Raw genomic sequence first — 17242 nt, 5'->3', positions numbered from 1 at the left:
ATTCAATTGGCTCGAACCTATACCCCACGGAAACTGTAAATCTTGCTCGATGATGAGTTCACTCGACCGAGTACGATCTCGATTTGATTTTGCATAAAACTTCGTAACGCTCGGTCGATATATTTCAAGATAGTATCAAGATCAATTTGTTCGTTCTTTGTTATTTTCAAATAAGAAATTTCTAAAGTTTATCTCGCTTTATCCGTGGATCAATTATTGTAAATAAAAACTAGAACACTGTCGACCCGATATTATACAACCTGCAGCCACTGAAGTGGCAGAGATTATCATTTGACAATGTAACAAAAGTTGCATCATTGATCTCAACAGAAACATATTCCATCCTGAAGTGATCGAAACGCTACAGAATTGTTCAACAGACCTCTCATCCGTTCCGGAAGTATGAACTCGGTGATGGTAATGGTCAGTTCGATTTCTTCTCGTCTCTGCAATCGAACCAGGGAATATGATAACGAGAAAAAGTATTAATTAAGGATCACCGCGACGGTGGCACCACTTTATCGGTGAAAGAGGGCATCGTTAACGTTCTGCTGCGGTTTAACGAATGACACGGGCCTGGAGAGCTCAGGGTGGAGGGGTACAGAAAGTGGAAAGCGAGCAAGAGAGAGAGAGGCGTAGAGGAAGCTAAACCATTATGTTGCGTTAACGTAACGCTGCCGGGAAATGGGTTAAGGACGTTAAGGCCAACCCTCGTCGCGCACCAGGGTAAAGAGTGGGAGCAGACGGAAGAGGCTTTACCCTATGGCGATGCTCTAATAAAGAGAGGACTCCCTGGACCGAGATTTACTCTGCAATTATCAGTGGTTAGACCGATACGTTGCCTCGCGGGTCCAGGACGCGTTCGACGAAACGGTGTAGGCTATTTACTTGAAAGCGGGGTAGGTGGCGATCGTTGCCTCTAACCGAGACCGGTAAGAACGGTCTCCACTTGCAGGAGTACCTTGTGCTGAATAAACACAGTGGCGAAAGTTTCGTTAGTCGAATCCAGAAGAAGCTCTGGACCTAAATTCTTAGGTGAGTGTCTCGGGTTAATGGAGCGCGGAAATACGCGCGGACGTACAACAATGCGTTAAAAGATAAATAACTGTGCGTAAATTCGACCGATGGCGGAGCTAATAATTAGTGCCAAGCCGGTGAACGACTTGAATGGCTGAGTTGGAACAGAATCAACTGGCTGTTCAAGGTCACTATAGAGCTACCTCCTCCAGTATAGAGCTACCATCTACATATCCCCACCGTGATCATCTCGGTCGCGATTCAGACATGGTCTTGAACAGTCCATTGAGTTTGATGTGAGTGCAGTTAGGTATTCAATATTTTCAAAGGTTCAACGACCATTATAACGACGTTTGTATAGTTTTATTTTCTGACAATGTGTCAGATATATTTTATTGGAATATTCCCTCATTCTGTAACGGTACGAGAAATACTTTGGTAATTCGATGAAATTTTTAATCGTATTTCAGTTCATCGATCTCCGTACGCCTGCAAAATGGTAGATAATTGCTCTGTTGGCGATGCGATTATAAAATCAGGTTATCGTTGCAACTTTATGATTCAATTATTACAAAAGGTCTCACATTGTACGTCGTACGATTTCAACTCACTTCAAGTTTAAACGTAACGTTTGAAATAATTCAAGAATAATAAAATATATTCTGTACCGCGAAATAAGTATTTGAAATAGAAACAGTGATCTGTATATTTAATACTGTTTTTATTACGTTTCTCGTTCGGATGCTTTTGTGCGGCATTTAATGTTTAATACCCCATTATAGTAACATTAACGGTCAAAATATCGCGTTACTTTATTGCAGCGTACGATCCTCCAATTATTCTGAGCGCTGAGGTATAAATGATAAATGAATCCATAAAGCCGCGGACACCTGTGTCCAACGATCCTTGAACGATTGATGAATTTATAAGTCGAAGTTTCAAGAAACTGGGAAATCCTAAATAGTATTTATAACGATTAGCCTATGCCAGGAAGTCCCGAGTCTATCGAATACCGATTACATTGCGTAACTATAAAAATAGCTACGGTTACGTGCATGCAGGTTGCATCGAGTCGGTGTAAAATTATAAAGTGACCTGCCTTTTACTTAAAGTGAAAGTCGTTGCACTGGAACACGCACGAATTACACCGATCGATTCCTTTCATTGTAGCCTATACGTTTCGTTGAAAACAAGATCCGCGTAGAGATTATGCTAAAACTGTGGAGAAATTTAAAGAAATATATAACAAAATTAAAATACCCAGTCGGTGAAAATTGTAACGAATCGTAAGAAATGTTTGAAAATGTACGATCCTGTACGATTAATTCGGTACATGAATGGCTCATCAGCCGTTTGGGATCACGAAGGTTAAATATAAAATTAGCTGTATCTGGTTTGCATTTTGAACGTAAGATTAGCTGCACTTGAACGTAAATTGCACTCGGAATTACCTGCAGCCGCTCCACTGCAGATTATTTATTGTTCCGAGCAAACTCAGCATCGGTTCGAAATTGAACACGAGTGGCGTTCATTTTGGATAAAAACGGATCCGCGCGAACAACATTTGCAAAAAGATATTTTTTAGTTTGCGTATACGGATACGCGTTATGTTTAATTACCGCGCTTTCGCAATTCGAATTTGTTTCGATTAAGAGTGCTCGTGGCCGGGCGTTGTTAAATAATCGATACGTTTTATTATGTCATTAAACGGGCGTTGCTACGTGACAAACGACAGTAATTGAGCTTTAATTAGCAATCGAATTGTCGAAGTCAAACAGCCTATAATAGGATATGCGAACTCGTTTTTTTTCTTTCTCGGTGCTCCAATTACCGTTTAATTATTCATTATTTCTACGCATCGTGTCGACGATTTATATTTCACAGTTGCTGATTACTTTGTAGTTCTTTTGTAGGTTTTTCTACATGGAAAATATTCAACTTGCATTAAATAGAAATCGTTGCAATACAATACGGAATAAAAGACTCAACGTTTTGTAAATCTCAAAGAAATGACTCTGATACACTACCTGGATATATGAAAACAAATAAAATTATTCAACATAATACATAACTTATATACAACAACATTCGAAATATGTTGAATCTTTTCGTCTTTTACAACGTATTTAATAACAATATGTATCGAAAACAGTTACAGATACGATCTACCTACACTACCTGGATATATGAAAACAAATAAACTTATTCAACATAATACATAACTTATATACAACGACATTCGAAATATGTTGAATCTTTTCGTCTTTTACAGCGTATTTAATAACAATATGTATCGAAAACAGTTACAGATACGATCTACCTACACTACCTGGATATATGAAAACAAATAAACTTATTCAACATAATACATAACTTATATACAACAACATTCGAAATATGTTGAATCTTTTCGTCTTTTACAGCGTATTTAATAACAATATGTATCGAAAACAGTTACAGATACGATCTCAAATGAATTTAAGAAATACGTAAAAAAGGATTGAAATTGAGTACTTGGAAAATCTCGGTACAGGTCGAGATTCACCCAGCTAAACGAGAGATGAACAGGATCTAGAATTTTCCAGTTCGCAGTACGCAGAAATTGATAAGTAAAGAATAGAATACCCTAGTGTCTGAAGTGAAGAAAAAAGTCACGTCCGTATCGTAGCTCCGATCCCTGTTTCCATTTGTAACGCACGTTTTATTGTATCAAACGCGGAATCCTCGTCGTATACATTGATAATAAGATCACAGGCTCGGAATATCGGATTCGTAGGATTCCTGCGCGCGCGACAAGATTCTTCGACGTCCGTGCGCGCTCTCACGTTATTGGAAATGTCGATGAACATGTTCGATGCAGTTCACGGTTCACGTAGCCGCGAGTAGCCATTTTTATACGCGTTGAACGTACCGGAGGACGCTGAGATGACGGTATTTTTAAATCCGGCAAAGCCGTTTTTTAGCGACGACATGATTTACTTGGACGGTGAGTTTTATTCGAGATGGAGAATGCCATTAACGCGAACGAAAATTTCCGTCGTTGGGGACAGCGAGTGTTTGAACGAACGGATTTGAATTTCGCGCCTAGTATTTCTTTTACGAAACGGTAATCAATAACTATCGCGTAGAATAGTATAGAATTGTATTTTTCAACGTACCGAATACATAACACGAAATTCACTGGCAGAAGACTATTTCCCATTTCGAGTAACAGTCTTTATCCTGGATTCAAGTAATCGCTGCAAACAATGCAAATTCATTTTTTTTTTGTATCTTTCATTACACTTTCGCGAGAATGTTATCAAAGGTTTCGTGAGATTTTCCCGGTGAAAATGAGTCCAAACACGGCCTCGTTCGAACTATTTTTAATTATATGTTTAAAAAACAAGTTCAGTTACGTATAATTAAAAATAGTTCGAGCAAGGTCGTGCTTGAACGCTTCTTCGTCGAGAAAACATCGCCAATTTATACGTAATATTCTCATGAAAATATAATGAAAAATAAAAGAAAATTGATTTTATATTTTAGCGGGTAACACATCGATCGTTTTGAAGTTTCAAACGTTGTCGTTAACTTTCCTCGTTGGATGGGTTTTTAATTCCAAATAGAAATCACTGTACCTACCCCGTTTGCAGGACGATTTTATCACTTGAGAGCAGGGATTACTGCATATGGTACTCATAAGATATTACACACAGAATAGTGAAAAAATATGTTATATTATACATATGGTACTTACAAAATATGTTATATTATACATATGGTACTTACAAAATATGTTACATTATATATATGGTACTTACAAAATATGTTATATTAAACATATGGTACTTACAAAATATGTTATATTATATATATGGTACTTACAAAATATATTATATTATACACAGGATAGTGAAAAATATGTTATATTATATATATGGTACTTACAAAATATATTATATTATACACAGGATAGTGAAAAATATGTTATATTATACATATGGTACTTACAAAATATGTTATATTATACACATGCTACTTACAAAGTATGTTACATTATACACATGATACTTACAAAATATGTTACATTATACATATGGTACTTACAAAGTATGTTACATTATACACATGATACTTACAAAATATGTTACATTATACATATGGTACTTAGAAAATATGTTATATTATATGGTACTTACACAATTGGACAAAATATGTGCAGCCAGCTTTACAAGTCCAGTATACAAATTAAGATACGCGCTGACGCACAGACTGACCTGCAACATTTACTTGTTTTGTCGATGCAATTCTAATTCTCTGCAACGAGGATCTCACTTTTGCGTTGAAATGGAAATTCTTCGATCTCTTATTCAAATTTCACCGTAGAACTGAACCGATAACGATTTGGAGTACGACGTTCATTCTGTTGGAGATGTTTCGATTTTTAAAGATTACGGAATAAAAATGACGATAATAGGTGAAGGAAAACCATAGACGATAGCGTTTTGAAGCATGAAGCAGGAGTCTGTGACGCGGGAGATAAGGTGACACAGAGATTACATGACGTAGGTTTCGAATGACGCAAGATCGGGATAGCAGAAAAGTATTTACACAGGAAGGTTGTCATTTAAACATCTAAATTAACCAAATTGAGAAATTAAAATTATTCAATTGCTGTGATTAATATATTGGGTTGTCGCGAAAGTGATTTCGTTTTCCAAAATGGAGAATATTTAATTTAATAAAATGTTTATACACTCTAAAAAAAATTATGTTTCATTTTCACCAAAAAAAAGACTTTTTAGACTTAGACTTTCCGAACAATCTAATAGTATTATAGGTAGAACAACCTAATATTTTCACCGAATATTCTTCTATAATATATCGAAGCTCTCAAAGTATTGGATGCCTAACGACAAAGCGATTCCTTTAATTACTTTAAGCAGGGTGCGATCTGATGGAATCGATTCGTATCAATAGCTTTAATCCCAAGCGATTATCACGGAAATTGTGGAATTTCATTGAGCATCGATACCGAATTGGAAACTTATATGAAATTTGATCCGATTAACGAGCAGAACTCTATACCCCTAAGTGAGAATTCGATAACGTTCGGTCGTTTCAAATGTCGTGCTAAAAAGAAGTATTAATCTAAAAAAGTGAGAGGAAAATTATCCACAATTGAGAGTGACACGATGGAATGTTCGGTAATTATCGTGAAACCCAGTAGAAAATATACTTTCCCTATTTACAATAAAATCTCCAGTTTTCATTAATCGATAACCTTTCTTGAATTGTAAATGTAATCGAGAAATAGATTATTACGGTTCGAATTACAAATACGATCAATAAAAAGAATAAATTTGCGTCGATAGGTAAATAAATTCGTGGGCGCGCGAGCAATTTGTTTACATTTACATCGACGTTCGAAAAAGCTCGACGAACGTGATGGAATCGTTGAATCGATAAAGAATGTTTTTTTTCATAAATTGTTCTCAATGCTGAAAAATTAATTTATTCGTCGTATTAAATTTTCTGCAAAGCGGTGGCAAACAAAACGGTCGATTCACTTTTGAAAAATTTCGATACACGAATTCTGTGTTGTTTCCAGAGTGAACTCGAATAACGACGTAACCGGGTGATTCGTTCCGTATTTACAATTCGAGGCAACACCGCGATTGGACGCGCTTTTTCCACGAATTCTCGGGCAAAAATCGATCCGGCGATTGAAACCGCTGAGAAAGATACGCGCGGCGAGTGTCTCGCGCAGAACGAAACGATGCGCAGCACAGTTTGGAAGCGAAGTGGAAACGACAATCGTGAAGTAACATTTTAACGAGTTTACTCGCTGTTGCCTGGAAGAATCAGGATAATACGAGCACGCTTACCGGGTTATACGACGACTCTTTCGCTAAATTTAGTCCCTGGGTGAAAAGAGAGGAGAGAACGACGACGAGAAAAGGCCGCGTAAAAGCGAGAGTACATTGCCTCCTCTTCTGTATATTCTTTCGCTCTTTTGCGACACCGTTTCGCGAATTTAATAAGTTCAGCCGCCGCGAGCGCGACGAACAAAAAATTTTCCGGCTTGACGGGGGGCCCCATTACGTTTTTATGAAAAAAAAAAAGAAAAAGGAACTGTTTCCTCGGTTTCGCTTTATCACAGCAATTACGCAAAAATCGTTCGTTTTCCCGCGCCGTGAATAAACCGCGAAACACGTCTACGAACGTACTCCGCTGGAAACGGGCGGCCATTTTAAATAATGGGAAGAAGAGTTGTTTACAAAAATTACACGGCTTCAAGGGACGCGTAATGTGTCGGAAATAATTTCTTCGCGGGTGAAAGTGTAGAGATTTGAAAGTCCGTTTTCGTTTAAAAAAACATCTAGATTTTTTCGTTCGTAGATACTAGATACTTTGGTTTGTAGAATTCGACGCGGTGGTTGAACTATTAGTTTCAGGAATAATAATTTTTTTTTTACTCCTTTCGAAGAGAAGTAAAAAAGTTGGTACACCATCCTGTCGATAAGAAAATGTTGAAATATTGGTAGCCAATATTTTATCATTTTGCGAAGAAAGTATGGTCGAGTATTGGCAGTCAATATTTTAGCATTTTATCAGAAAGAATGGTCGAGTATTGGCAGCCAGTATTCGACCATTTTGTGAATAAAAAATGATCGAATATCGACAGTCAATATTTTACCATTTTGTCAATAACGAATGGTCGAGTATTGGCAGTCGATATTCCACCATTTTGTCAATAAAAAAGGGGCTTGGCACAACTGTGTGGACTCTCGGTAGTCTCATTAGCGAGATTCCAATTGTAGACCCTTGGTAGACTTATTAGTTCGTTCGGTGAGTCGAGCACCGAAACGTCGTGATCTTAAATGACCAATGACGAACCCGATCGAATCAGTCGAGACACTGAACTCGATCGATTCACCTCGCACGAGAAGGTCGCGGAGGAACGATCGCGTCCGTCGATTTTCATGGAACTTGCGTTGCACATCGGAAAAATTGGGTTCACGGAACTGGAACGAATCGCAGGCGGAGGATTATGCTGCACACGTTGGCGCGTGTATGCTGGCGCATGAGCGTGTGCAGCCCCGTATGAATATGCATATACATTTATGCGTCAGGCGCACGGCATTGAGCAAATTCGTGCTCGTTAGTTTCAGCCAGTTGGTACCACAGCCGCTGTTGCCACGTAGCTACAATGAAATTGAATCGGTCGAGAAAAACGAGAATGCGATGGCTCGTCGACGACATTACGTCCAACGGATCGACCAAGTGTTCGCGTAAAAGATCTGAGAAAAATTGCACGATAAGGGGGAACAAAGTCCACGTGAAAAATCTGAGAAAAATTGCATCGAGGAGAAAAAGATCCGCGTGACAAATTTGAGTAACATCGAAGCGGAAGAGAAAAAAATACGTGTGACAAATCTGAGAAACACTGCACCGGGAGAAAAAAAATAGTACGCGTGAAAAATTAGAGGAACGTTGCACAGGAGGAAGAAAAAAAAAATACGTGTGAAAAATCAGGGGAACATTGCACAGAAAGAAACGGCACGAACAGTCTGAGAAAAATTGTATTTTTTTTTTATAAAAATGACTATATCAGAGGTATGAAATTTGTGTCTCTTTGGCGTAAATAATTTTGCCTTTTATCGAATTATATTTGCCTTATTTTATTTTCCAAAATTCTAAACATCGTATTACTCTTAGTGGATTGATTTTGTGTTCCGTATTAAATTAATTAGTGTAGTTTGACGGTAGAACTGAAAGGAAATGATTTGTCATGACAAAATGAGTTGAAAAAGTGAAATGAAATTTTTCTCCCCGACTTGTATTTTTCTAGAAAAACAATTTTCGAAATTATTGTGTATGGGTGCAATTGACAGGAGAACAATAATGGTTCGCCGCACGAACCGTTATTAAATTCCATTGCAACGAATATCTGTGAAAATTATTTTTAGAACTCGCTTACTGTAGTGATTTAAAAAACACTGAAAATCGATCTATCGGTATATAGAAAGTTACAAGGGTATGAATCTGAATTTTTCACATTTTTACGAATTCTTAATTATTTGTTTCTGTTAAGAACATAAAGACATCATTATTATGCAACAATAAGCTTGAAATACCTTTCTCTTAGAAAAATAGTGCTCCATGGATACACCTCTATTAATTGTCCTCACGATCAACAGGTCTTCAAAGTTTATTTTGTTAAAAAGGTAGAATCGTATGAAAAAATATATTTGACAAGATTTACTATTTTTTTGTAAGTAATCATTTCCTGTCACGTTGCACAATTATTAGTTCCTTAGATTTGTCATAAAAAGTACACACACAGAATGTTGTATTTCACAGTATTTTACAAAATTCTAGGAACAATTGTGGAAATATTGTTGTTTTAATCGAACAATATCGTCGTACACTCTGTACAACGGATACAAGAATTTATTTCTCGTAAATCGAAAACAGTTTCACGGTGTGTTGCGATACTTGAATTGGAATTGAAACGCGAGCTGGAAGGTGTGTTATTTTTTAACTGATTGGTGGCTCTGGGTACAAGGGAATCGATGAATTTACTTTGTACCAGGAACTCGATTGAAAGTGATGAATATCGTACCATTGTGCGCAATGATACAGTTTGAAAGAAACAAAAAGGATAGAATATTTCACAAAGTAGATTTTCAATTAATTATGTAGCAGCCTGGAGCAATTTTTAACACTCGAATTATATTTTATGCGACGATTACAAGTACCAATTACCTCGTATGATATGTCAGTGTTGAAAGTTTTCACATACAGGATAACTACAAGTACCTAATACTGTATAAACGAGTAAAACATGCTGACAATGGATGAAAAAGAGGCGAGGTACAGTAATATTGTAGCTTTGCCTTTTACGTCACTTTATAAACAAAACGCTACTATTATTTTCTTCAGAACGAACCAATTTTCAATTTATTTTCAACAAATTCCCGAACACTGTACATTCTCAGAGCGACACCTCTGAACCGGTTTTTCCTATTTACGCGCCCTTTGTTTTTTTCACGCGCAATCCCTCGAGCGTTCAACTCGATACCAGTCTCGCGCTTACGCAAAGTTAATTCGTCCATTCCGGTGCAACGCGCGAGAAGACGCATCCTCGCGACCGCAAATCGCGTTAATTTTACCCGGCAGCCGCGAACGACGCTAATCTGTCGGTCATTACGGCGACGTATCGTGCAAACAACGTTTTCAAACTCCAATGGTCGTGTCCTCCGCGAGCCTTAACATCGCGCGCTCCTATTGCATCTTCCGTTCAAGCATTCGCGTAGCTGACGTAACTGGCCTACCCGATCGTTTCGCGCGCCAAGGGAAATGTTGAGCTTTCTGAAGTTGTTCGGCGGCTCACCGCAGATGGTGGGATTAGGGCAAGTGGTCCAGACCGGGCCGTCGTTCCACAGAAGATCGAAGCCGCCGATTCTCGTCTCCCTGCCGGAGAAACGACCCTCGATGTCGAGAATGTTGAGCGTGTCGTCGATGAGGTCGAACTTCAACCGGTAATCGTCGCTGTCGGTGCCGGTCAGGGCCGGTGAGGCGTTTACTTCCAGCAACCAGGGCTTCGGATCTTCGTCGATGAGTATATCGTAACCGTACAGCTCGAACGAGTTTTTCCCTTGCATTATCACCGGTTGAACCGCGAGCAGACTGGCCATTATCACGCCTACGAGTTCACTGGGATTCATGGGGAGCTTTTGTGGGCCGGTGTGTTAATTAACCGAAAGTGGTGGTCTCGTACGCCACGAGTGAAACTCAATTTTATACGTCCCATTATGTAATATTTTGCGACCTACATTTTTTTATTATTTATTATTCCTTACCTCGTATTGCGAGAAGAAATTTTTAAAAGTCGTAGGGATCGGTTTCTTGTACAGGGGAATCTGGTTATTATAATCTTGGTTAAGCGATTCTAATGTTATCAGTTATTTATAAGTTTCGAAATACTTTGCGTAAAATTAGTTATCGAAGAAAATAGTCCGTCTTGGAAATGGTATGTAACGAGAGCAACGAATTTTATCATTATCCGAGGCATTACCGGGTAGGGAATATTCTATGTATAGTAGTTCTGATTATATGCAAAAAAAATCGGGATCAGACACTCGCATATAGTCGAAGTTGGTCGCGAATTTGTTCCAGGAATCGACCGTTTTTTTTTTTTATCTCGAGTCGAGACTCAGCCACGCGTGAACCATCCGACGAGGAGAGTGAACGAGATAGGCCAGAAGTGAATGCGACAGCGAACGAGTCTCGAATTACAGCTCGGTCGCTGAGCTTCGAAGCAAAGCTGCACAAGTATCGTTGTGGCAGTCGCTGACACAAAGTAAAAACTTCTATATCTCTCATTGTACCTCCGTGAAAGTATTGTCAATGAATTGGCGAGGTTCTCCCGATGAAAACGAGACCAAACACGACCGTGTTCGCACTATTTTTAATCACGCGTAGTTCAAATTTTTTTTCAAAAATAATTTGAACCACGTGGATTGAAAAGTATTCCGAATACGATCGTGTTTGTACTCAATCTATTCGTGAGAAGCTCACCGATCCATCGACACCATCGTTAGAAAGATAAAGCGAAAAAAGAAAAAATCTCTGTACAATTTCTAAACAATTTCCGTAATCGATCGATTCATCCTAATACGCACAGCTTTTCTTTGAAATGCTCGGTATCGACGTACTCGTGCTATTTTTAATCACGCGTAGTTCAAATTTTTTTCAAAAATAATTTGGACGACGTGGATTGAAAAGTATTCCAAATACGATCGTGTTTGTACTCAATCTATTCGGGAGAAACTCACCGATCCATCGACACCATCGTTAGAAAGATAAAGCGAAAAAAGAAAAAATCTCTGTACAATTTCTAAACAATTTCCGTAATCGATCGATTCATCCTAATACGCACAGCCTTTCTTTGAAATGCTCGGTATCGACGTACTCGTGCTATTTTTAATCACGCGTAGTTCAAATTTTTTTCAAAAATAATTTGAACGACGTGGATTGAAAACTATTCCAAATACGATCGTGTTTGTACTCAATCTATTCGGGAGAAACTCACCGATCCATCGACACCATCGTTAGAAAGATAAAGCGAAAAAAGAAAAAATCTCTGTACAATTTCTAAACAATTTCCGTAATCGATCGATTCATCCTAATACGCACAGCCTTTCTTTGAAATGCTCGGTATCGACGTACTCGCGCTATTTTTAATCACGCGTAGTTCAAATTTTTTTTCAAAAATAATTTGAACGACGTGGATTGAAAAGTATTCCGAATACAATCGTGTTTGTACTCAATCTATTCGGGAGAAGCTCACCGATCCATCAACACCATCGTTAGAAAGATAAAGCGAGAAAAGAAAGGATTTTAATTTCCGTAATCGATCGATTCATCCTAATACGCAGAGCGTTTCTTTGAAATGCTCGGTATCGAGCATCCCGCACTCCGCGCGTTGTTTCTTTCTTGCTCACTTTCGCTTTGTTTATTCTCTCTCCTTATCGGGGGTCTCGATACTTGAACCCGAGACAATTCCTGAAATAAAATCGCTGCTCGGCGATAATTTTCAACGTCAACCACCAATTTACATACATTCGAGCAATCGTTACCCTATCTGACTCATTGGAGATAAATCAGAAATAGACACCAACTGACCAGCGATTCGTTGAAACAGTGCCTCCACAGCCTCCACCCCGTGGCGTGCGGTCAAATACTCTCTGATCTTGTTCAAGGCCCATTTGCAGCCTTTCTTTAGCTCCTCCTTCTTGTCGTCATCCGTGATCTTCAGCTGTATCGCCATGTTCGTCAAGTGCACCCTGCTGTTGTCAATGTCCTCCAAGTCGTACAGCTCCGTCGATAAACGCGCGAACCCTTCTCTGGCCAGCCACACCTTCAAAGGATGAAACGAGGTCACCAGCGCGTAAATCCGCAGGTCGAATTTCCTTCCTGAAACCAGGTAACGACGAAACGTATACAAAAGTTTCGCGCGTGTTCTCGCTACCACGTAGGGGCACGCCCGATTTCTTTCCATCGTTGCTGAGACCATCGAGGAGAGTGCTTTTAAATCGTTCGACATTCAAGTATTCTTCTTTTCCACGACGCCCGACCACAAAGCCTCGCGGATTTCAGCCACCACCACCACCACCCCCGGGCACGCTTTCGGGGGTATTGAGCCATTCTCCGCGACAACACCGGCCATTCTTCGGCGGCGATAAGCCGCCTGAAAGCCACGAATGTCGCGCGGAAACACGAACCTGCCAGTAGGTACGGGTTCTCCACGTATTTCTGAACGATAAAAGTCTCCGCTGGTGTCTCCGTTTGCTGAGAGCAAGAATCTTTCGTTCTCCTCTCCGCCAGGTCCTTCAGCTTCCTGAACAGGAAGATACCCCTGCCCTGTGATCTTCCCGCCGGTTTCACGATCCACGTGGCACCTGGTTGCTTGTGATACTCCTCCGTGAACAGACTGTAATCGTTCGGGAGCTCGAACGTCAGCGGCATGGACTCGCAGAATTCCGCCTCGTCGGTTTTCGATGATTTCAGTAGCGTTTTTTTGTAGCGTTTCAGGTTCCGGTAGAGGTAGTTCTTCCGCGTTAGCTCGTAATGGTTGCGGAAATGCGGTATTTTCTGAAACGGGGCGAGCTTGGAATCCAGAGCCAGCCGCACGTCGTTGATCTCGCACCACCATAAGTGCCAGCTGAAGTCGTTGGGATCGGTCACCTTGGGGATGGTCAAAGATCGATACATCAGCAGGTGATCGAAAACAGGTAGAATGAGTCATTTGGGGACTTGTTTTATCTGTATCGTTACGCGATACAGAAGAATTATTGGAAAGATTCGGAATTATTGGAATTGTTCGGAAAGTCGTTTCGTTTGAACAAAATGGAGAATGTATAATTTGATAAAATGTTTATACGCTCTAAAAAAATCGTCATTTTCATCAAGAAAAAAGAAACGAAATGACTTTCTTCAACCCAATATTTTCTGATGTTAAGATTTTCTTTGAAGTAACTAATTTAATAGAATCTTTTGATTCGAAGCGATAGGAATGTTGATACGTTTGGAAGAATTCATTAGCAAGTATAATGTTCCTCGGATAGGCTGATCGAGATTGTGCTCGATCGTTGATTAGAAAACAATGGGGATTTCCTTCATTATCGAATATTACAATTTTTTACATTTGTTATCGTATCTTCGCCTATTAAATTCTCTCGGTGAAAATGTATACAAACCGTATTCGAATTATAATACTTACAAGTGATGAAAGATTTTCAAAATCGGTTCAAATAACGCATGACTCAAAATAGTCCGAATGGCTAATTTAGAGAAATATTAACCCTTTGCGGTCGTATGTCTGCTCTCGGCCACCGCAGCAAAGAACCATACTAATCTTATACTATTACATAAGATATTATACTATTATACTATTATTCAACTATGTATTAATTTACACTTTTCTTGAACGAACCTGAATGTCTAAAGAATCTGTTCACGGACCAATACGGTGCTCCTATTAGAGATAACGGAATTCAGTAAAGAAGAAAGGCTTAACGAAAAACTGCATATATTGTGGCACTACGAAGATGTAAAAAGTAAAGATTGTTCTGTATGTTCAAACGGAAAGACACCAAACAAATTATTTTTGCGACACATGTAGTCGAAAACCAGGAGTGCATATTGGGGACTGTTTTGAAAGGTACCGCACGATGGAGAATTATAAACAATAATTTTTACATAAAAACATTACATTACCGCACACTCTTGTACGAACATATATTCAAAGTTCACGAAAGAATGAACAAATCTGCTTTATCCTTCGCAATCTTACGTGTTATCTATCACTGATTTTTCAAAAGAAATGAAATCCGACCAGTACGACACTCGTGTTCAAATTTAACACGACCTCAAAGGGTTGAACACCACCGTGACATTTTTAACACATTTTTGTTCGTATAAGTATTCGTTCGGTATCAGTTCACAATGCTTCGCTTAAATAATTCCATTATTCGGAGGTTACTTACACACAAAACAATTCCAACGTTAGTTTCAACGCAGCGAACGGTAAGCTTGGTATCTTCTCGGCGTAATTCACTCGCAGTTACCCTAATAACTGTAACTATCCGGAACGAGCTAACCTCAAAGGGACCATTCACCCTCATACTCCACGAAAAACTCAATTTTCATCTCGAAATGAAGTCCGGTTCCCCATCGCGGGTTGCATAAGCATTCTGTTCGTAATCTAGGATCAAGGTTCCCGTTGTTGGCAACGTGGGGGACAATGCGGATTTTCGCATAATCGTGGCCACGTTCTTCCATAGCGGGGCTACCGGTGCGCTTTTAACACGGTTTTGTTCGACGGAGGAGCCTTAAAGGGATATCCGAGACCCGTTCCCACCCTCTGCGCGGACGCTCGTTAAGCTCTGCATGAATAAGGGACATTCCATTACCTGGATCCATCCTCTCGCCAGCATCACTTTAACTTGCGTCGAGGGAAAGTCACATCGGAACCTGACGACCTTGTCGTCCCCGTTCTGCTTCTTTTTCGTGGTAGAATTCCTTCTTTCGCGCGGTGGAGGCGAGGCGCGTCGTTCCGTGCCCGGCTCGAAGGTTTTCCGGTTCGATACCGTGCTCTTGGACATGATTTCGTCGGGACAGGGTCCCTGGGCCAATCGAAACAATCGAAGACACGAAACTGCTGGCACTCGCGCGGATGAAAATACCCCCAGACCCCGTTACGCGAACGAACAAACTGATTTCGTTGCGCAGTGTCCTTCGAGCAAGTTCACCTCTTGCGGATTTTGTTATCCCGTGATGTAATAACACGTGCAAGCCCGCCCGGTCTCGCGGTACGTGTTTCGTTTCGGGCGCCGCAACTGCTAATTTAGAGAAATAGATCACGGCCGAGAGGCGTTGAAAATAGGACTTTATCCTGGTCTATTTTAGTTATTTGTTTATTTCGCGGCGTGTCTCGGAGAAGGTCGCGATCGAGTGTGCGTTTCGGGGGCCAAGGCTTTTTTTTTTTTTTTTTTTTTTTTTAAACGTTCTTTCGCAAAATTGGCCCCGCCTCGCGAGAAACGTCGCGTCGTTTCGCGAATCTTTCTCCGTAAAATTTGCATTTCGGAACAACGAGAGTAAAATAAAACTCGGCGGTCGCACGCTGTGAAGCACACCCGTGAAAGTGCACTAAGCGCGAAATTAATCAGAAATTGTGCACCGAATCGTTTCATTTTGCGAAAAATGTTACCAGAGTTCTTTGAAGCTTCTTCCACAATACGTGTACTTGAAAAATGTTAAACGACATCGCCGACATCGGGGATAAAATGAAACTCGCCAACAGCAATCCACGAGTTGCAGTCCCGGGTGACGATACCCAACCGGTGAAACGCGAGAATTTTTAAACATTGTTCGTAGAACCGTGGCGTTTCACCAAAAATAACGGTCGGTTCTTTGGACCTTCCTCCGCGAAATGGGTATTTTGAAACTTTCAAACGATTTCGTTCATATCCGAAATAAAATAGAGCTCAAGGACAAACCCCTATTCAGCTTGCAACGAACGCGTCGAAATTTCTTCACGAAACGACTGTTGCGTTTCATGGCACGGTTCACGAGGTTCGCGGTAGTCGCCTCGAGGCCAAAGACACCAAAGGAAGAGCACGACGCTCGAAAGAACTGGAAAATACCAACACAATGCACCCAGACGTTTGCCAGCGGTCGTGATTGGTGCATCTATGCATATACCGTGTACGCGAGCTGCAACAAGGGCGTGCATCCGGTTCGTCGCACGTGCATTACCGTTAGAACCGGCAGAAGCTATCGTAGAAAACTTTGGGGCCTCTTTCTCGGTGTCTCTTCGTGTTCCACGCAGCGAACACGGCCACCGTCATTGCTCCGCGCGATTCCATTGGTTAAGAGCAGCTCGAACTAAATTTTTTCCCTCCGTGTCGCTGAGCAAACGTCGCTAATGTTAGGTACACGACTCGTTTCTTGCTCGATGCGGTTTTAAATGTATTCGCAGCCGGGCGGAGAAACTAGTTCCCTTGGTGAGCGTGTACAGGGTGTGTCGTGAGAAATGGGAATGGAACGGAAGAAATGAAAAGGAAAAGAAGAAAAAGAAAAAAAAAAAAAAAAGAAAAAAAGGAGAACAAAACGTTCGATTGTAACGTGTGAAATGTTAGCTCGCAGTCCTCTAACTGGGACGCCTATCTTA

The 17242-nt window shown here is 40.2% G+C and overlaps 2 protein-coding genes across 3 annotated transcripts in view; one reads left to right on the top strand and one right to left on the bottom strand.

Annotated features, from left to right (window-relative positions):
* Window positions 1–17242, top strand: part of Efa6 (Exchange factor for Arf 6) — an 88727-nt gene that overhangs the window by 15033 nt on the left and 56452 nt on the right. The window lies entirely within an intron of this gene.
* Window positions 10147–15742, bottom strand: LOC143150197 (putative tubulin polyglutamylase TTLL9). The gene is made up of 4 exons (XM_076318288.1): window positions 15483–15742; window positions 13293–13755; window positions 12694–12984; window positions 10147–10711 (listed from the first exon to the last, which is right to left on the bottom strand). The coding sequence occupies exons 1-4, from the start codon at window positions 15672–15674 to the stop codon at window positions 10275–10277; spliced, it is 1383 nt and encodes a 460-aa protein (XP_076174403.1). The 5' UTR covers window positions 15675–15742; the 3' UTR covers window positions 10147–10274.

Source organism: Ptiloglossa arizonensis, chromosome 8, assembly GCF_051014685.1.
Source record: "Ptiloglossa arizonensis isolate GNS036 chromosome 8, iyPtiAriz1_principal, whole genome shotgun sequence".
Classification (NCBI taxonomy): domain Eukaryota; kingdom Metazoa; phylum Arthropoda; class Insecta; order Hymenoptera; family Colletidae; genus Ptiloglossa; species Ptiloglossa arizonensis.
Note: the sequence above shows the minus strand (reverse complement) of the source record. Positions and strands in the feature narration are given on the sequence as shown.

Bases quoted from the DNA above. Each gene is read 5' to 3' on its own strand.
- LOC143150197 (XM_076318288.1), bottom strand. From the start codon at position 15,674: ATGTCCAAGAGCACGGTATCGAACCGGAAAACCTTCGAGCCGGGCACG. The intron at 12,985-13,292 runs GTTCGTGTTTCC...ACCTGGTTTCAG, and splicing joins GAACCCGTACCTACTGGCAG to GAAGGAAATTCGACCTGCGG. The intron at 10,712-12,693 runs GTCAGTTGGTGT...GTGAACTCGTAG, and splicing joins ACTGTTTCAACGAATCGCTG to GCGTGATAATGGCCAGTCTG.